Genomic DNA, 21,806 nt, shown 5'->3' on the forward strand with positions numbered 1-21,806 from the left:
GACTTTCAAATATAACATCCAAGCAATCAAAATCATTAAGCTCGTACTAAAATTGGTGCTATACCATCTAAAAATAATAGTTCGCACCTTCGAATTTGTAGAACGCATGGGATCGACCTAAGAGGGTGGATTTCGGGGGGTTGATCAGCCGGAATCCCTAAAACAACATTTATACGTTAGAACCCAAACAAATCCCTTCTCAATCACATGGGTTTCAACGAAAATGGGTGATGGGTCTTAACTAGATGATTAACGGAGTGGAAAAGGTGGCCGTGAATGAGGGGTTCTTCTTGGAGAAGATTTAGGGAGTTGTGGGGTTTAATTTCGTTGGGCTCCACCTTGATATAGGGTCCTCTTAGCTCTCCTTCACACTCTCATTCTCTCTCCTTTGCTCCTTTGCTCTCTCTCTCTCTCTTTACTCCTTGGTGGTTGTAGTAAATGAGGGAGCTATGAGAGAGCTAGGGCTTTATTTCCTAGACTTGGGCCCTTTGGCCTTAAGTTTCTTTAAATGCCCACAATGGCCCTCTAGGACCCCGTATTGGCCTAAGGGCTGCTCTAACACCCCTCCGGCCACCAAATTTGGTGGGTAGGTGCCCTATGGCCCAATGAGGGGCCATATAAAATTTGACAACAAACGGATGAACGGTTATGAGGTTTGAGTCAACGATTCTGATCTTTAAACGGCCTTGTGGGGGCCATTCCGGTGATTGGAGTGGTTCTGGTGGCCCTCTGGCCATGAAATTTATAGGATAGCTACTTCATAGCCCAATGAAGGGCCATGCAAAATTTGGGGATGATCGGATCTAGGGTTTAGTCGTACGGGTATGATTTGCGATCAACGGTCACCGCTCCTCGATCGGGTCCTAGAGTTTGTGGACGGGTGTAGAAAAATTTATTAGACCTTCATTGTAAATGTAGAAGAGATCTGACAACTGGATAGCTTGGTATCTCGGTTTCATTTGCAAGTGCCAGATTCCGATCCTGACATTGATGGGGTGCATTTAGCTAGTGCCAGATCCCACTTTTGGGTGTCCACCGGGTCCGTGGTCCGCCATGGTCCCCAAGCCCAGTGAGATTTATGCTTGCCTGAATTTTTATAATTTTCTGACATTCCTGCGTCATGGTATAACCCGTATGGGCTGTTGCTAAGTGCAGACGAGTTATCTGGCTTGACGGCCCGCACCGGGTCCTTTCATGACCCGTCTAGTCTATTCTAATGGGCTAATCCTAGGTTAATTAACTTGTGGTACCCCACTGTGGTGGTTTTAATGAATGGTCCTGCGAAAAATTCTACGTGGACGGGACACTGTGCTAGTTGGACGGGACGTTACATGTCAACTCTAAAATCTCATCGACGACCCACGGGTGTCCTACATCGGCCCGCTGAGCAACTGGATATACGAGGACTCCTTTGAGTCCATTGATGTCTCATCTAATGCGTCGAACTCTAGGGTGTCTGCAACTATGATAGGGTCTGGTCAGTATTTTAAAACACCGTCCCAGAGTGGGAGTGAGTGATCAACTCAGTAGTTCTATTAACATTAAGTTACATAAGTTATCAAATCTACATGCACAATTAATGAAAGGCAACTTAAATATATAGTTTCTATATATTTTTGCTAATGCACGTGCATGCTATGATAATATGATGCTCCCTCATAGCGACTCCAACTTCACATTTGCAAATGACCAACACCCCCTCATCATGCGACCTCAACTGCCAAGTTGCCACACCTAGCTAATGCAATGTGATGGATGCTCGTATTAACCAAGTGAATTAATTAAGTCTGTTCATTGAGTAAGATTGGGAAAGCTGGAACATCTCCATATAATCAATGACCTTATCCAGATTGCTAGGCCCAGGGTGGTCGTAGAGGCTCTGTGCATGTGATCCTTGATCCATATTAGAGTTTACCACCCAAACGACAACTCTCCAATCAATGTGAGGCTAACACTGGCCTGACTGATCATTCGGGACCCGGATGATACAGCCTGGATGCACATGGTTAGGCCGCCTATCGACGAGTGGAGGGCGCTCACAAATGATGTAAGGGTCGTCACCCAAAGGCAATTGTGGAACAGTCGTGGCATCATTATAGTTTGATGCACTAGGCTCATAGCCTTATTGGTTGCTCATTGGTTACTACGGGGAGGCTCGTCACCCCAGTGTAGGTTGACAATACGGACACAATGTCCCATTCCACCATGCTCGACTCCTGAGACTTGGGGATCACCTCACTAACGATTATCAATATGCATCTCTAGGGTATGGGGGTGCTTCAGATTCAAGTAGACATGAACATACATGGTGGATACACATGGTTCGTCAATTAGTAAACTAGTTCGGTGGACTTGGCGAACCTTGGCGCAACCGGCACTTGTTGCAAGCATCTCGTGTAGTCCAATTACTGTCGGTTGTTCGTGTTCATCCCGGGTTAATTGGATTAATCAGGGGCGGCCGACTTAATTATGGCTACCCTCGAAATTTATGATTTGCCGACCAACCCAATTAACCAAATAGTTGCAATTAATTAATATACTAGTAAATTAATTATTGCGGCTACAGGAAAGTACACAAACAACAAATCAAGAAAATTCTACTTTATTTGGGCATTTTATTCAAATGCAGGCCGTATTACGACTAATATAGCAATTCATGGGTGGTAAGGCAAATTGAGTGGATAAGCAACTGAGTAGTAAGAAGTATGAGCAACAATTTAGCAAATTCAACCTATTCTAACAACCAATCGAACATAAAGGCTTCATTACACACGAATAACAATTCATGGAAAGTAAATGGACCATATGAGTACGCACGAGTTAGCATGCATTCATCTATTCGTGACACAAATCATTAATCATGACATTGAGTTCGATAAACGACAATATATGTGTAATGGTCCGCACCTTAGGTCGGTATATCGGGTTCTGGCTTGCTCCTAGTGCTAGGGTCCCACAGGTTGGCTCATTGGCACCCTGTACTAAGATAATTGGCTTGTAAGAGCTTATGTATTTGGTTCTTAAGGGAAAATTTTCATAAAAGTGGTTGTTATGATCCCGGCACCCATTCACCAGGTTCCAATCCTGAGATACTACAAGGAGGGTTTCAAATCATCAGTCTGATTCATAATGAGCATAACAAAAGCATAACCCACAAATAATAACCACAAGAACACCACCACAAAATCCACTATGATCAAAAACTTTTTAGTACAATGAGACAAAGGGGAAATGCAATGCAACAAAAGAAACAAAACTCCAGAAGCTCAGCTGCACGCTCCAACTACAACGAGACTATGGCTGCGATTGCTCTAGCGTCACCCGCACGCATCAATCGTGCATAAGCTTATATAAGCGTGCTCAAAATGCAAGGTAAGAGTAATACGGAATCATGATGATAAGTACATGAATGCAATCACCGTACGAAGGCTATGCGGTGCAATATATGAATGCTATCGGCCATAATACGGCCATGAGATGCGAGATGCAACTCAAGCATGCCAATCCTCATCATGTATCGGTACAGTTCTCATTCGGATAATCACCGGGTTCAATACACTCAAATGGCACTGTCGCTCTCCTAGCCGCACGGTCCCAAGTGAGCGTAAGAAACCTCACTATCCGCGCCAATAGTCGCCAATACCTATCCGCGGCACTTCGATAGCGGACCCATTCGCGAGCCGGTCAAACTCACTAGTATTGCCCCTACCCTCGGGCGAGTAAGGCCACACTCCTTTCGAACCGACCACGACACGGTGGGAGACGCGGCCTCCCGGTATTTGGCCCTCATGCGCTCGTATATCCACTCGGTCTCGACGTTGGAGTCATCCTCCTGGTACCATCGGGTTTAGGAATTTTCATCCAGGGACGTCTATGGCGCCCGTACGCTAGAACCAAATATTTCTCGGTTTCCAATCCTGCCATCCACGATGTGTCTGTGGAGGCTATGGCCCCGATGTCGCTAGGATCAAGCAAAGTAATTACAATCACACAAATGCAAGTGCATGAAGCACACTATCAGTCATGCAACAGACCTGTATATACCATGCACTTATATGAGGCATCTCCGCCTATCAGGGACTATAAACAATCTATCCAAAGGTATATGCTATGATCGGTCACTCCTCACATCGTGCATACATATGGTGCGAATGATCATGAATCATGGATCTATACTAAACATGTAATAAGAGATGGGCTCTAGTATAATGGAGATGGGCCTAGACGGCCTACTTACCACAAGTTTGGGCCTATCGGTGGGCCTTAGGGAGAGCTATAATGCGGACATTTAACCAACATTATCAATGTGGACGTCAAACCAAAAATTGCTCCCAAGGCGTGGCCCGTTATAAGTGTCAATACATATGCTATGGTGGAGTCACACTACAAGGGACATTATGTTCATCCTATTGGGCCTCGACCCATGGGCCTCTAATACATCAAATGGCCTCATACATGGGTCTCACAGATACATATCAAGGTGGGCCTCAATGACGGGCCAAAATTACATCAACATGGGCCTAGTCACACGGGCCTTGCATACATCACAGAGGGCTTATGCAATTTAAGGTGGGCCTCAATAATGGGCCTAAAAATAATTTTCAAGATGATTGGATGATTTGGATGAAACACACGTATCATGGTGGGGCCCACACTAAAGGAGGGTGTGGATTACAATACATATATAAGTGGGTCCCGTGTGGGGCCTACCATAATGTTTATTTTCCATTCAACCCATCTTGGGGCCACAATAATGTTTATTTTCCACCCCAACGTGGCCCATTGTAATGTTTATTCGCCATCCAACTGTTCATAGGTCACTTGGGCCAGGTAAGCCCCACTGTAATATTTATTTTCTGCCCAACCTTTTGATAAGGTCACACGTGACCTGGGCCCACACTGATGTATATTTGCAACCCTCTCAAAGGGTCACGTGCACCTGGGGTAGGGCCCACTGGACTGGGGCCCACTGTAATATTTATTTTCCACACAACCTGCTGATGAGGTCACGTGCGCAGGGAGCCACAGTAATGCTTATTTGCATCCAACCTATTAAAGGTTCATGTGGACCTTGGGAAAACCGGGGCCCACCGAATGTGGTTCCCAAATCCACCCACCCATTATGTGTGTCCCACCTAACGAGTGGATTGGATATTTCAGCCGCATCCAAATTTCGGGTAGGCCCCACCAAGGGTTTTTATATGTTTAGGCGTGTCTTCACATGATTTTAGATGGTATGGCCCGCCCGAGTTCTGTTTACAAATGAATTTTGAGATGCATGGGTGGTACGTGGGGACACACCGAATGCATGGCCTTGATGTCGGAAACACATCACGTGGGGCCCACACCGGGGCCGTGAGCTGACCTGGCCATCCGTCAACAGCGAGGCGCCGCATTCATCGACAGCAGCAGCAGTAGCCGCCGTTGACGTTAACTCTTTTTTTTTTTTTTGATTTTAGGATTTTGTACGGTTTTTAGTAGATGGGGCCCGCATCAGAAAGATCCACTCCATCCAGTGGTCCCTGTGGCTCGATACAAACCCATAGAGTCCAATATTGAGCTTTTTCAGATATACAGGAGCATCAGGGAGTTAATCAAAGGTAGGAACACTGTTTCCTATACCATGGCCCGCTAGGAAACCAAATCAATCTCATTTTTTGGTTCAACGCCTAGAATGATCTGAGGAAGAGGATGGACGGCTTGGATCTAACTTATACATTAAGGTGGGGCCTACTTGAATGGCTTACCTCAAAAACTTCTCTTTTGCAAGCTCGTTGGTACACTCCATGTTAATTTTTTACTGCACTATTTGCCAACGTCCAGCGTCCAGGGACGCTGGACGGCATGCATAAACCCATTGCTGTGGTGGGTCCCACGTAGATGTGGCCCACCAACATATATGCATATAATATATATATTATATTATATATATAATACATATTATATTATATATATTATATAAAATATAACATATATACATATATTTATATATATATAAATACATTGGGTCCATCCAAACAATGGATGGTGTGGATCATCACCTGCAATAGAGTGGGCCACACCGTCTGATGTAGATGGACGGGGTAGATGTAACACATTGGTGGGATCCACACCATTACAAAGAAAGAAAAGGAGAGAGATAGAGAGAGAGATATACGGTGAGGTAGAGGAACCCCGCCACTATGGGCCCTCTAGATTAAATCACATACATCCAAATGGGTCCCACCAACAAGTGGGCCCTAAAATTTAAAATAATGGAAAATCACCCACCTTATCTTCCTTCTTCTTGCTCCCTTGGACTCCTTAGCTCCTTACCTTCACTTTTAATGGAGGTTGATGAAAGATGAATGGTTGAGATTGGAGATGAGAGGGTGGGCCACACTTGAAGTTGAGAGAGTGTGTTGGATGTGTGAAATTTCTCATGGGATTTGGAAAAATTGCTAGAGAATGAGAGGGAGAGATAGAAATAATGGATGGAGGGATGGGTGGAGTGATGGTTGTAAGAAAGGAGTGATGAGAGGTATGGTTTAGTTTGAAATTGGTGGAGAAGAGAGATGGTTGTGTTTGAAAATGAGAAAAAGAGGAATGGTGAGGTGGAAAAATGGTAGACTTTTGAAAAAGGTAGAGATGGGTTATTGTACTTGATGTATGGGATGCATTTATGGTTAATTAGTGGGACTAATTGTGTAGAGATTTCCTCGAAATTCGCAACGCGCGGTGTTTCTTCGAAATAAACGCTGATCGGCATCTTCTTACCTGGGTATCGGTTCGGTGCGCAAGTCACGGCGTTGGAACCGCGGCGACGACGCGGTCGCTATGATACAACTTTCGGATCAAGCTAACGTCGCGCGGGACTGGCTTAGGATCGTGCGCAAACACCGAATACGGTGCGAAGGTTGCCGAAATTTGAACGGAAGGACTGTAACGGAATGGTACGGATTAGGACACAGGTCTTACAGCTCTCCCCTCCAAATAAAAATTTCATCCTCAAAATTTAAACAATCATCACAAGAAAACATAAATCATAATAGAAGAGGAAGCAAGGCATCGCCATATAAATATCAGAGACAACATACAACATACAACATACAATATACAATCAATCATCAAAGAGATGAGGATAGCGCTCTCGAATCTCAGCCTCGCGCTCCCAAGATGCCTCATCCACAGAATGGTGGCCCCATTGAACCTTTACCAAGGGGATGACTTTGGTTCGGAGGACCTGCTCCTTCCGATCAAGGATACGAACTGGCTCGATGTAAGAAGCGTCCTCATGAACCTCCAACGGCTTCCAATCAATAACGGGAACTATGTCTGACCCACACTTCCTCAAAATAGAGACGTGGAAAACGTTGTGAACGCCGACAACCGAGATGGTAAGGCAAGCCGATAGGCCAGGCCGGCTCAGTGATCTCAAAGGTCCTATGAATCTTGGGGGCAAGCTTGCCTTCGCTCCAAATCTAACTATGCCCTTCATGGGCGAGACCTTCGAGATACACATGGTCCCCTACATCAAACTCCAAGGACGACGCCGGCGATCAGCAATACTCTTCTCGCCGGCTCGAGCTCCGATATGTGCATCCTCTCCGCCCTGATAATATCAATAACCTCGGACTGATGTCTCCCGCACAAGCTCGGGACCTAGGAGACGCCGCTCTCCTACCTCGGGCCAACAACTCGGATATGTGCACGGTCTCCAATATAATGCCTCAAATGGAGCCATGCCAATGGTCGCCCGATAGCTTAGTTGTTGTTATATGCGAACTCACCCAATCGCAGTCCCAGCTACCACCGAAATCAATCACGCAGCCCGAAGCATATCCTCAAGAATGCTGTCTTGGGCCTCGTGTCATGGATGATACGCGCGATCGAGCCGCAATCGCTGCCCATAGCTCTCTCAAAGCTCCTCCAAACCGAGACGTGAATCTCGGATCTCGGTCGAAACGATCGAGACTAGCCGCGTGCCTCGACAATCTCCTCAAGGAATAACCTCGCAAGCCTCCAAAGGCCAAGTCGCACGAATCGCAAGAAAATGTGCCGACTTCGCGACGATCGACGACAACCCAGATGGCATCATGACCGCCGAGTCCTCGGCAAACCCATAATAAAATCTGATACGTGTTCCCACTTCCACATCGGGACGCTAAACGGCTGCAAGGGGATCTCCGATGATCGGCCTTGACACGCCGGCATGTGTCACACTCGGCCACAAACTGCAATCTGGCGCTTCATCCCCGCCAAAAAATATTAACATCGACAGCACAAACAAGTCAGCAGGCACAAAGATATCACCGACAAGAATCGGGCAAGATGGCCCAATACCGTGGTCCTCCCCAAGGGCGTCGATACCAATCTCTCGCTAGTAGACTCCATCCAGTAATCTAGTCGATCACAGTAAATTCTCGACATGAATCGAGTGAGAGCGAATCAAATAATACTCGGGTGATACATGAAGAGACAGGAGTATACCCTCGATAACTCCTCCAAAGGATTGCAAGTCCTTCTTCTAGCCTGAGCTGGCTCGGGAGGTGTCTGTCCCCTCTCGAGGTCCTGCTGGCCGCTTGAGCCGCGGCGGCCTATACCGCCTCTGCTGCTGGGCCGGTGGCCGAGGTGGCTATGGTGGGCCGATGGGGGCCGTCTTGGAGGTCAGCTGTGGTGCTCTCGGCGGATGTAGGTGAGGCTGTTGTGATCTCTACTGCAGATGAGGCGAGGGCACTCAGACAGGGTGCCCTGTCCCACCACATCCAAAATAAGTCCCTACAAATGGCCGCCGGTGGCGCGAAGGTGTGCTGGGGGTGCGTGGTGCTCTAGCAGGGTGACTCCTATACCTCGTGGTTGTCGCCTGCCGCCGGCTGGGAGCTACCGGAGGGGGCCGTCCTCTCTCCCCGATCTCTCTATCGGCCTGCTCTGGGCCACAGAGACTGGCCCTGACCCGAGCCCTCCGCACTCAAGGCACCTCAAGCTCGTGCCCAATCACACGGCCCCGAAGGCCGTAACGTAAGCCCCTCTCGAAACGTCCGCCTGTCGCATCAACCATATATGGTGCAAACCTTGATAGCGCATCTCGAGATGTCACAGCACGTCATGTCCCCCTCGCACTAGAGTCTCGAACTCCATAGTCCTCTAATCATGCACATAATATTGCTCCTCGAATCGATCTATAAAATCATCCCATGTCCAGACGTAATCAGGTCCTGCGACGCGGTGCGGCCGACACATTGGTTGGAAGTGAGAGAACAACCTCAAAATAACGTGCATGACATGGTATCAAAATCTTCTCCACATCGGAGCGCCATCTCTCCGCTGCTGTCGGAAAATTGTCGGAACTCTCGTAGGAGGGCACTCGTGCGCTCTGCTCGCCCGGGCGGTGAAACAACCGGTGTCTCGCATCGCGCGGGCCAGCACTGCAGATCGCGAATCGGGAAGCACTCACGGATACAGCGGATCCGCACTCTCTGAATATGCAGCATCCTCGGGATGGGCGGTATGAATCTCCTACTAGAGAAGCGACATCCTCAGCCGGGCAAGAGGGAATCGTGCATGGCAAGGTATCGTAGGTGGTAATCCGCGTGGTGGAGTGGTGGAGCCGGGGTCTCGGTGGTGGTGCAGAGCCGAGCTCGGTCACTCACTCTCCGTGTGCCATGTCCTACAGAAAGAGCGAAGGTGCCTATCAACTTAAAGGCTCGCGAAGGCACACACGTTAAGGGTCTGTAATGAAAGATCGCTAGGCTATCCGAACTTAGGACTTAAATCATTCAAGCAGAAATGTCACGCCCCGAACTCGGAAACCGGGCTCACAAAATTCCCGATCGCCGAATCCGGCGCCGACAGCCTCCGTAGAACCCCATTTTCGGATCCCGGCACCCATTCACCAGGTTCCGATCCTGGGATACTACAAGGAGGATTTCAAATCATCAGTCTAATTCATAATAAGCATAACAAAAGCATAACCCACAAATAATAACTACAAGAACACCACCACAAAAATCCACTATGATCAAAAACTTTTTAGTACAATGCGACGAAAGGGAAAATACAATGTAACAAAAGAAGCAAAACTCCAGAAGCTCGGCCGCACGCTCCAACTACGGTGAGACTATGGTTGCGATTGCGTGGCGTCACCCGCACGCATCAATCGTGCATAAGCTTATATAAGCGTGCTCAAAATGCAAGGTAAGAGTAATGCGGAATCATGGCGATGAGTACATGAATGCAATCAGGCCGTACCAAGGCTATGCGGTGCAATATATGAATGCTATCGGCCATAATACGGCCATGCGATGCGAGATGTAACTCAAGCATGCCAATCCTCATCATGTATCGTACAGTTCTCATATCATCACAGGGGTTAATACACTCTAAATGGCACTGCCGCTCTCCTAGCCACACCAGTGAGCGTAAGAAAGCTCACTATCCGCCCGGCCAATAGTCCGCCAATACCTATCGACGTCGATAGCGGACCCATTCGCGAGTGGTCAAACTCGGCCTAGTATTGCCCCCCTACCCTCGGGCGAGTAAGGCCACACTCCTTTCCAACCGACCACGACACGGTGGGAGACGCGGCCTCCTGGTATTCGGCCCTCATGCGCTCGTATATCCATTCGGTCTCGACGTTGGAGTCATCCTCTGGTACCATCGGGTTTAGGGATTTTCACCCGGGGGACATCTATGGCGCCCGTACGCTAGAACCAAATATTTTCGTATCTAATCCCGCCATCCACGATGTATCTCATGGAGGCTATGGCCGATGTGGCTAGGGCATACAACGGTAATTACAATCACACAAATGCAAGTGCATGAATCACACTATCGATCATACAGCAATCCATCAATCCTGCATATACCATGCACTTATATGAGGCATCTCCGCCTATCAGGGAGCCCATAACATTCTCTTTCCAAAGGTATATGCTATGATCGGTCACTCCTCACATCAGGCATACATATGGTGCGAATGATCATGAATCATGGATCTATACTAAACATGTAATAAGAGATGAGCTTTGTGTATAACGGAGATGGGCCTAGACGGCCTACTTACCACAAGTATGGGCCTATAAGTGGGCGTTGGGGAGAGTTATATTGCGGACATTTAACCATCATTATCAATGTGGACGTCAAACTAGCATTGCTCCCAAGGCGTGGCCCGTTATAAGTGTCAATACATATGCTATGGTGGAGTCACACTATAAGGGACATTATGTTCATCCTATTGGGCCTCAACCCATGGGCCTCTAATACATCAAATGGCCTCATACATGGGTCTCACAGATACATATCAAGGTGGGCCTCAATGACGGGCTACACATGCATCAACATGGGCCTAGTCACATGGGCCTTGCGTACATTACAATGGGCTTATACAATTTAAGGTGGGCCTCAATAATGGGCCTAAAAATAATTTTCAAGATGATTGGATGATTTGGATGAAACACACGTATCATGGTGGGGCCCACACTAAAGGAGGGTGTGGATTACAATACATATATAAGTGGGTCCCGTGTGGGGCCTACCATAATGTTTATTTTCCATCCAACCCATCTTGGGGCCACGTAATGTTTATTTTCCACCCCAACTGGCCCATTGCAATGTTTATTCGCCATCCAACCGTTGATTAGGTCCATCCCAAGCCCCACCGTAATATTTATTTTCTACCCAACCTTTTGATAAGGTCACATGTGACCTGGGCCCACCATGATGTATATTTGCAACCCTCTCAAAGGGTCACGTGCACCTAGGGCCCACTGACCGGGCCCACCGTAATATTTATTTTCCACACAACCTGCTCATAACGTCACGCGGCCGGGGGGGGGGCGGAATGCTTATTTGCATCCAACCTATTAAAGGTTCACGTGGACTTAGGAAAATGGGCCCACCGAATGTGGTTCCCAAATCCACCACCCATTATGTGTGTCCCACTTAACTGAGGGTTCAGACTAAGTTTCATCTAAATTTCGTAGGCCCCACCAAGGGTTTTTATATGTTTAGACGTGTCTTCACATGATTTTAGATGGTATGGCCCACGAGAGTTCTTGAATGAATTTTGAGATGGATGGGTGGTACGTGGGGACCCACCGAATGCATGGCCTTGATGTCCGAAACACATCACGTGGGGCCCCACGGGTCGTGAGAGCCGTCGTCGTCAACAGCAGTGGCAGGTGCGGCGCTGCATTCAGCAGCAGCAGCGGCCGCCGCCGCCGTTACTATTTTTTTTTTTGATTTTATGATTTTGTACGGTTTTAGTAGATGAGGCCCGCATCAGCAAGATCCACTCCAGCCATTGGTCCCCGTGGCTCGATACAAACCCATAGAGTCCAATATTGAGCTTTTCCAGATGTACGAGCATCAGGGAGTTAATCAAAGGTAGGAATATTGTTTCTATACCATGGCCCGCCAGAAACCAAATCAATCTCATTTTTTTGGTTCAACGCCTAGAATGATCCGAGGAAGAGGATGGACGGCTTGGATCTAACTTATACATCAAGGTGGGGCCTACTTGAATGGCCTACCCCAAAACTTCTCTTTTGCTAGCCCGTTAGTACACTCCAAGTCCATCTTTACTGCATGCTCGCCAACATCCAGCGTCCAGGGACACTGGACGTGGTGGGTCCCACGTAGATGTGGCCCACCAACATATATGCATATAATATATATATTATATTATATATATAATACATATTATATTATATATATATTATATAAAATATAACATATATACATATATTTATATATATATAAATACATTGGGTCCATCCAAACAATGGATGGTGTGGATCATCACTGTGATAGAGTGGGCCACACCGTCTCGATGTAGATGGACGGGGTAGATGTAACGCATTGGTGGGATCCACACCATTACAAAGAAAGAAAAGGAAAGAGATAGAGAGAGATATACGGTGAGGTAGAGGAACCCCGCACTATGGGCCCTCTTGATTAAATCACATACATCCAAATGGGTCCCACCAACAAGTGGGCTCTAAAATTTAAAATGATGGCAAATCACCCACCTTATCTTCCTTCTCCTTGCTCCCTTAGACTCCTTAGCTCCTTACCTTCACTTTTAATGGAGGTTGATGAAAGATGAATGGTTGAGATTGGAGATGAGAGGGTGGGCCACACTTGAAGTTGAGAGAGTGTGTTGGATGTGTGAAATTTCTCATGGGATATGGAAAAATTGCTAGAGAATGAGAGGGAGAGATAGAAATAATGGATGGAGGGATGGGTGGAGTGAATGGTTGTAAGAAAGGAGTGATAAGAGGTATGGTTTAGTTTGAAATTGGTGGAGAAGAGGGATGGTTGAGGTTGAAAATGAGAAAAAGAGGAATAGTGAGGTGGAAAGAGGGTAGACTTTTGAAAAAGGAGGGAATGGGTTGTAGTACTTGATGTATGGGATGCATTTATGGTTGATTGATGGGACTACTTGTAGAGATTCCCTCGAAATCCGCAACGCGCGGTGTTTCTTCGGAATGAACGCTGATCGGCATCTTCTTACCTGGTATCGGTTCGGTGCGCAAGTCACGGCGTTGGAACCGCGGCGACGACGCTGGTCGCTATGATACAACTTTCGGATCAAGCGGACGTCGGTCGGTATATCGGGTTCTGGCTTGCTCCTAGTGCTAGGGTCCCACAGGTTGGCTCATTGGCACCCTGTACTAAGATAATTGGCTTGTAAGAGCTTATGTATTTGGTTCTTAAGGGAAAATTTTCATAAAAGTGGTTGTTATTTACCTCAAATCGTTGCCAGGGTGATTTCGACGATGCGGCGTGATGCGGATGCATTGTTGGCTAGTGGCGGCGGGGTGGATCTTCCACACTAGCTCCTCCCCTCACTTTTCCCTCTCTTCTTCAATGTCTCCCCCTCTTTTTGTAAGTGAAAATTCGCATAGGAGTGAGAGAAATGTCGGCTATTTATAGTGCCAAAATGTGCACAAATAGCCCCAGTGCCCCCTTTTCCATTAGATTTGTCGTGGGGAAGGGTGTTTCTGACTACAAGGCCTCAATGGAGGCCCATAGGCTCATCCGCACTAGAGGGTAGGTGTTCCATCATGAGATTTATGTTACATCACAATTTGACGGCAATCAGACGCTTCGATAAATCGCGGGGACCCATTTGCGATAGACAGTCATCAGTGATCGATCGGAGCCGCGATCATACGGATATGAGCAGGGAAGTATCATTAACCCATGTCTCGAGTTTGGTTGCGATCTATTGGTCAAAAAATCACAACTTCGTGAAAAAAGCAGAAGGTCAATTTCACTTAAGTTTTAGATTTCAACATAGGGGATGCGTATGTTACAAGCACTTGGCTTCTGGCCCAAGTTGAGCCGTTCTAAGCACTTTCTTTGTTTGTCGCCTGCGATAGGCATCAAATCCAGTGAGATGGACATTATTTAATAGTTTCGGAACTAGTGGCCCACTAATGAGTTGTCTAGAGTTCGTTTGGATAATCAATGCATTTTTTGAATGGATTAGGCATCGAGATTCTTTGTGCGCAATGATTAGGGTTTTGATTAACTATGTTCATAGTGTGGTCTATTCACAATTAGTGAAAATGACGATTTAATCATAATCACTATAAACTGTTGGTTCGTAGGCTAAATGGATAATTGGGTCAATTTCATTTGTTAATTAAGATCTGACTTCTGGTTGTGTCGGCTTTAGGTAGATATTTAATTTAGTTGTGGTCGTTTTGATTAGTCAGTGATAGGTCGACTAGATTTGAGCCTTATGTGAACAAATCACGTGGCTAAACTCGATGCTTAAGTGATTGAGTAGATTTGTTGGCTTTATACGGTTAATTAATCGAATTTGTGCGGTTATTTACTGATACCACTCACGTATAGGCTAATATCGAGTGTTAATGGTCAGTAAATAACAATATAAGTTAATTATATTGAAAAATACGGAGAGTTTTTTTTTTTTTTGAAAAATCTAAAATAACAAAAATCTAGGACATTACATTTGAATTAGGCTAAAAGTTGAATATAATTAATTAATTAATTAATTAATTAATTAATTTAAATGGAATAAATAAAGTTTCAGAAGCCATGCAAGTATAAGAGAACCCATTTACATGTCATGAACATCTTAAAGTACATTTAAAAAAAAAAAATGAGATCAACCATTTATTTAATACCCTTAATTATTTAAACATTTTTATTTGCTTCAATCCAAACTCAAAATTCGATTCAAATATCAAAACATGAATTTGATCAGACTGCATATGGGTATGATAGGACCCACCTAAACCTAACCCATTGACAATATTGTAAGGCCTACTGCGATGTTTGTGTGATGTCGACTCTGTCCATCACCTGATTTGACTTATGTTAGGATGCGTAAACAAATGTACAGCTTCTTTTGATTTTTTTTTGTTTGCTTGTTAGTATACCCTACTGTCAGTTGACACTTCGCTATTAGCCGGCCCCACTAGGGATCGCTACCAAGACGTCAGCCTACCACTTGAGCTATCGATCAGGGTCTAAAAACAAATGTAGAGCTTAAATGGACCACTTTACAAGAAACAATGCGGATTGCACACCTTACCCCACCGTTGGATGGCATGTAAACACTGCGGTGGGGCCTTAATGCGTCAACATAGACCTAAATGGAAGTGGATTGGCTGGTGTACCACACACCGACTATATAGTTGATGCATCGATGTAAGCAAGATCCGTAGGTCCCATCATGATGTATGTGTTATATCCAAACCATTCATTCATTTGGTGAGCTTGTATTAAGGCTTGAGCCAAAAAATAAGATAGATATAAAGATCAATTAGTCTGCACTGCACGAAGCAACGGGGATCGAATGCCTACCATTGAAACCCTTTTGAGGTCATATAAGTTTCGGATCGATATGATTCTTTTTTTTTTTTACTTTTCATCAATGTTTTTTTTTTTAACCTTATTAATAGATTGGATGGAAAATAAACGTTATGGTGGGCCATGCGATTTTTTAATGGTGAAAATCATTATCCTCATTGCTATTTTTGGTGTGGTCCATTTGAACTTTGGATATGATTCTTTTTTGTCTAATGCTCTAAAATAATCTCAAAAATTGGATGAACGGTGTGGATATAATAAATACATCATTTTGGGGCCATGTAACTTTGATCTCCTTTGAACCATTCGTACAACTCTGAGCTCGTGGAGCATCGGCGCCCGTCTTTGAACGACACGTATCTACACCAGCTATATAGCTGGTGTGTGGTACATCAGCTAATCCCCTTCCGACCTAAATGAAAGGAAATCACAAATATTAGATTGATTGGAAACAAAAGTTTTCAATGGAGTGAATTCAATCTCCACTTTGTAGTCTACTTGAGCAGTGGAGCTGCTTTTTTTTTTTTTTTTTTTGTTCATATCTTAAAATGATCCAGATGGTCGGCATAGATAAAACCATACATCATGGTGGGCCACGTAGCCCTGCCGTGGGCATTTAATCCCGGCCGTTTCTTACGGTGTCCACCTAAGTTTTGGATCTGTCTCATGATCTTAACATATGCTGAAGCGATCGACGGGAGTAGATGTCACATCGGACAGAGGGCCGACAGAATTTTCTTCTCACCAAACAGCTCGTTACACGCAAATCACGTCCAAATTCACCAGACGTTGATTGCGCTGTGGCACGTCCTCGCTGGTGTACCGACATAGGAAAGGCCTTCGGCCTCGCCATGATTTATATTTTATATCCACACCGTTCATCCATTTTGAACTATCATTTTAGTGTATTGAACAAAAAATGAGACGGATCCAAAGATCAAGTGGACCACATCACAGAAAGAAGTGGAGATTAAATGCCCACAATTGAAAACTTCTTGGGCCGCATAATTTTTAGATCAAGCTGATATTTATGTTTTCCCTTAGTCAAGTCTGTATAGCCTCATCAACAGTTTGGATGGAAAATAAACGTCATGGTGGGCCCAGGAAGGATTCAATGGCGAATATCACTGTCTCGACTGCTTTCTGTGGTGTGGTCCAAATGATTTTTGGATCTGCTTCATGTTTAGAATCATACCTTAAAATGATCTAGGAAAATCGATGGACGGTTTGGATATAACATATACATAATGTTGGGGCCACAAAACTTTGCCACGTCAACACACCGAGGGTTAGGTGGTGTGTGCCAAACTCCGCAATCCGCGTCCACATTCACCACGCCAGGTGTCACTTGTCTTTTCCAGCAGACTGAGAGCTCATTATCAATCATGACCGTCCATCTCGTTTCCCATGCTGGATGGAAAACTTTTTTTAAAATTCACTTACATGATATGATCATATACATCTCATTTAATGGCCTGCAAATCGACAGCACGTATTGTTTTAACGGATGGCACTTACTGTTTTAACGGATAACATTTACCGGGAGAAGAAAATTGAACGATGGGATTATCTAACACGTGTAATTTCTGAAACATGTGCCACAGTGCATGATGCATGCATTCATCTTAAAATCTGACCGTCCAAATAATACTTATCCGTTCGTACGGGTGATGACACCTCAAATCAGATGCATTATGTTATTCAAGTCTCAGATTAATAGTAGAAGTTTGTTGTTGAATCTAAACCGTGGGGTCCGTCTCATTTCGACCTTCCATCTCATGGTCAATAAATGGAATCGAAAGATGATCTAAGCCGTATAATACATAGAATATGATTCGTCAGGAACGTGGACCACCTGTATAGATTCTTACGGACCCAAATCGTGGATAACACCGCGCAGACATCTGAGCTCAGTGGGGCCCACCTATTGTTTTTTGTATGACATCCACTCCGTCCATCAGGTGGGTCACTTGATGTTAGTCCATGAAAATAAAAATCAGCTTGGTCCGAAACTCATGTGGGACACACCAGAGGGAACGATGGAGAGGGTGAACAAACCACAGGATTGTCTGTGCGGTCCACCATATTTTGCATACCATATTCAATCTAATCCATCCATCGGGTAAAAAATCCAAAAATCAGCCATACCCTTAACTCAGGACTGCCACAAGAGGTTTTGGGCGTGATTCTACATGGTGTGGCCCACCTGAGCTTTGGATCGGGCTGACGGTTGGGATCTAGAGTGAACATGAGAAGTTTCACGTGGTGGACGAAGTGGATGTCGCACACACAGTACCCGCAGTTCTCGGGCGTTTACAGAACAGCTTTCGTTAAAGGAAGAAGGTACATTTCGGACAGCCAGCGTATCAACAATCGTACGCTGCCAGAGTATAAAAAGTACCTCCTCCATCAAATACATCCCTTCTGCAGAAAAGCGAGTCTCCTATTTTCCATCTCTCCATGTCTACAGAAAACCCCTTGAAAATGAAAATTCTAGAATTTCAAAACCCTAGATCTGCAATTTTCTCATCCAGAATTCTCAGATCTTAAAATCTCTAGTTCTCCATTTTCCAAAAAATTGAGAAATGGATTCCTCTTCAAATCCAATTTCAAGATTCCTTTCACCACAGAAATCCCAATTACAGAGAGCAGACAGCATGCTGTTGTAGTTTTGTTTTTTTTATCAGGATTGAATTCGATCTCAATTTCAATATGGAAAGATCGGTGAGAATTTCGATCGTCCTCGGCCTAGTTTCGGCATTCCTTCTTCTCCTTCTCTTCATTGTCTTGTTCGTCTACTTTCGCCGTAGGAAGGCTGTGGGGAAAGAATCTGGGGAGCTTTGGAGGTTCCGGCATTCGGAAGAATCAGAGACGGAGGATCTGATCGCTTTCCCGGGTGGCGAGAATCTAACAATTCACGACATTTTGGATGCGCCAGGGGAAGTTGTGGGGAAATCGAGCTACGGGACGCTGTATAAGGCCAGCTTGCAGAGGAGCGGCTCTGTGGTATTGCTCCGGTTCCTGAGGCCTACGTGCACGGGGCGGATGAAGGAGATCTTGCCGTCAATTCAGATGCTGGGGTTTGTCAGGCACCCGAATTTGGTCCCGATGCAGGCGTTCTATTCCGGAGCTAGAGGGGAGAAGCTCCTCGTGTATCCGTTCTTCGAACGTGGCACTCTGTCACGGTTCCTTGGGGGTAATTTTCTTGTTTTTCGGTTTTTGGGTTTGGTTTCTTAAAGGAATAGGATAATTCTCATGGAGAATTTGATAAAATCAAGAAATGATCTTTTGTCTATATGATAGAGCTCATTCTTTTCAATTCAGCAAAAAATAGTCTCATTTTTCTTTTCAATTCAACATAAAAGAGTCTCATTTAGTATTTTTTGGGAATCATATTAAGATTAGAAATTCCAAAAAACATATTACTTTTCTCTGCTGCTGAAATGGCCGTGAGCTGAACACCGTTGGTTTTTTTTTTTTTTTTGGAAAATGGGTCTGGAGATTTTCCTATAAGAATGTGATTGGAGTTGATGAAAATTGGATTCTGTTGGCTATGGTGGACACTAACAATGTGGGAGAGGAGCCCGTGGAAAATTACCTGTAACTGAAATTGTTTTAGTGAGATCACATTTGGAAGGACTCAAGATCACATTTTTGTTTGACTGCTGTAGCACTGGGGGCAGCAGAAAAAGAAAATAGGACAGACATGAAGTAGTGGCCTTGATGTTCTTTTATCGGTTATGTTTAAATTCAGGTTTTTTAAGGTCTTTCGATGGTCGCCTCTTTCCTGTTTTAGGTTGCAGTGAATTGGGAAAGGGGGCTTCCTTTAAATTCATTGCTTGTTCAAATTGTAACTCTGTTGGTTCTTTAGGCTGCGTTTGGATGTTGAATCTAGCTGAATTGCAATCATTCAATCCAACAAAGAGTAATGACCCAAGTGGGACTACCTCGACCCCATCTGTAAGGAGCGGCTAGCCCACAAATAACCATTATGAGTGTTTCAAGTTCAACTTGATTTTACCGAACGGCAATTAGGGATTTGGTACCTGCTGTGATTTATGATGGTGCCTTTTTTTTTTTTTTTTGAATGAATTGCAATTCTGTTCAATCAATTGCTAGATTCAAGCTTCCAGTCATGAATTTTACAAATTGATTTCATGGAATTAAAAAAAAGAAAAAAGAAAAAAAAAATTGCAATCCAATCTATTGTGTCCAATATATTACATAACAGTAACTATTGGTGAGACTTTGTTCTTGACTTTGTCTTTCTTCACATATCTCGTCATTTTCTTATTGAACTTGCGGAGAAACGTATTAAATTCGCTTATCTGGTTTTGTGTACTTTCTTCTTTTTATTCAAAGCCGTTGTTGAGTTTCCCGTACACTCATGTACAATCTCAGCCATTTATTTGATTATGATATCTTCTTTTGTGTTTAGGAAGAAATGATAATCTCGCTTTCCATGTCTATGTTTCTTCTTCTTTTTTTTTCCTTAACTTTCGGAACACATAAACCCGAGCTTGGTCTGAGCATCCAATTTGAAGTTTTCTTTAACTTTTCTTATTTTACAAGCTTGATATTTTTCATATTCTATTGTCTGAAGTGGAACACAGCATTTTTCTTTGACAGATGGGAGCAGCGAATCGCACAGATGGCCCATCATTTATTGCATATCACTTGGTATTGCCAACGGCCTGGATCATCTTCATACTGGATTGCAGAAACCCATAATCCATGGAAATCTTAAGTCGAAAAACATCTTACTCAATTCAAATTACCAGCCTTACTTATCAGATTTTGGTCTACGTCTTCTCTTGAACCCGACCACAGGGCAAGAAATACTTGAAGCCTCAGCACTTGAGGGGTACAAAGCTCCAGAGCTGATCAAGATGAAAGATGCGAGCAAAGAGAGCGACATTTACAGCTTGGGGGTCATTTTACTTGAAATACTGACTGGGAAAGAATCCGTTCATGCTTATTCATCATCTCCATTGGATCAACTGCCAAACTTAATGAGAAATGCGATTCTCCATCATAGGGTCACAGACATGTTTAATCCTCAGCTTCTCAGCCGAAGTGATGGTGGAAAATCGATTACCGGAGAAGGCCTGCTTATGTATTTTCAGTTGGCCATGAGCTGTTGTTCCCCTTCCCCAGCCTTGCGACCGGATACCAAGCAAATCATCAGAAAACTTGAAGAAATTGGGCAGTGAAAATTCTGGGTTTTTTAGTGGATGGGTGGCAAATGCGGTGGCTGCACCGGTGGTGATCATGATGGATGGTTCAATGGAAAATGACATTTCCATAATTTAATGTCCACGAGAATGACGGTCCACCAGTGCCACATAATGATTGTTCTGGGCGATTGAAGGTTTATTTATGCATATGAAAGCGACATCTGTGGTTAACTTGAGGAAGATGGTGGATTTGGATGATATGGTGGATGTGGGCAGTCTGGGATTTTGTCTATTGCTGAGCAACCCGCACCGCAGATCATGGATTTGAGTGGGGCCCACTTGGACATCTTGCCAATTATAATCAAGTAATTGACATGTGCAGTGAAGAAACTGTTGCAGTCGGAAACAAAACCAACATCCCGATGGGGAATTTGTCGGGATGGATTAGGAAGAGCAACAAGTAGATCCTTAACATGACTTCATTTTTCCCATAAACGGTGGGAAATTTGTAATCACTGAAGGAACCATGATTATACATGTTTTTTCTTTTAATCATTTACATCTGCTTTCATTTCTATATAGTAGTTACAGTGATTTTATTTTATTTTTCCTGTCTTTTGGTAAGAAGCTAAGGTCAAGTGGGCCCAGTTGAGTGGAGCTGTAAGGCCCTGTTGCATTGATCTACTTTCTCTTGCCACTTCTGTGGTGTGGATGCTACATTCTGATAATGGAAGCTGGTGTAGATGCTTGATTCTGATAATGTAAGGCCCTGAAATTGTAAGGGGATGATGAAGTGCTAACAGA

The 21,806-nt window shown here is 44.6% G+C and overlaps 1 protein-coding gene across 1 annotated transcript; it reads left to right on the forward strand.

Moving 5' to 3' along the window:
* Positions 1 to 18,229: 18,229 nt before the first annotated feature.
* Positions 18,230 to 21,577, forward strand: LOC131239485 (putative kinase-like protein TMKL1). The gene is made up of 2 exons (XM_058237209.1): positions 18,230 to 19,021; positions 20,455 to 21,577. Exons 1-2 carry the CDS (start codon positions 18,538 to 18,540, stop codon positions 21,036 to 21,038), a joined length of 1,068 nt encoding a protein of 355 aa, XP_058093192.1. The 5' UTR covers positions 18,230 to 18,537; the 3' UTR covers positions 21,039 to 21,577.
* Positions 21,578 to 21,806: the final 229 nt, after the last annotated feature.

The sequence above is a fragment of the Magnolia sinica genome, chromosome 3 (genome assembly GCF_029962835.1).
Source record: "Magnolia sinica isolate HGM2019 chromosome 3, MsV1, whole genome shotgun sequence".
Lineage (NCBI taxonomy): Eukaryota > Viridiplantae > Streptophyta > Magnoliopsida > Magnoliales > Magnoliaceae > Magnolia > Magnolia sinica.

Bases quoted from the DNA above. Each gene is read 5' to 3' on its own strand.
- LOC131239485 (XM_058237209.1), top strand. From the start codon at position 18,538: ATGGAAAGATCGGTGAGAATTTCGATCGTCCTCGGCCTAGTTTCGGCA. The intron at 19,022-20,454 runs GTAATTTTCTTG...TTTCTTTGACAG, and splicing joins TCTGTCACGGTTCCTTGGGG to ATGGGAGCAGCGAATCGCAC.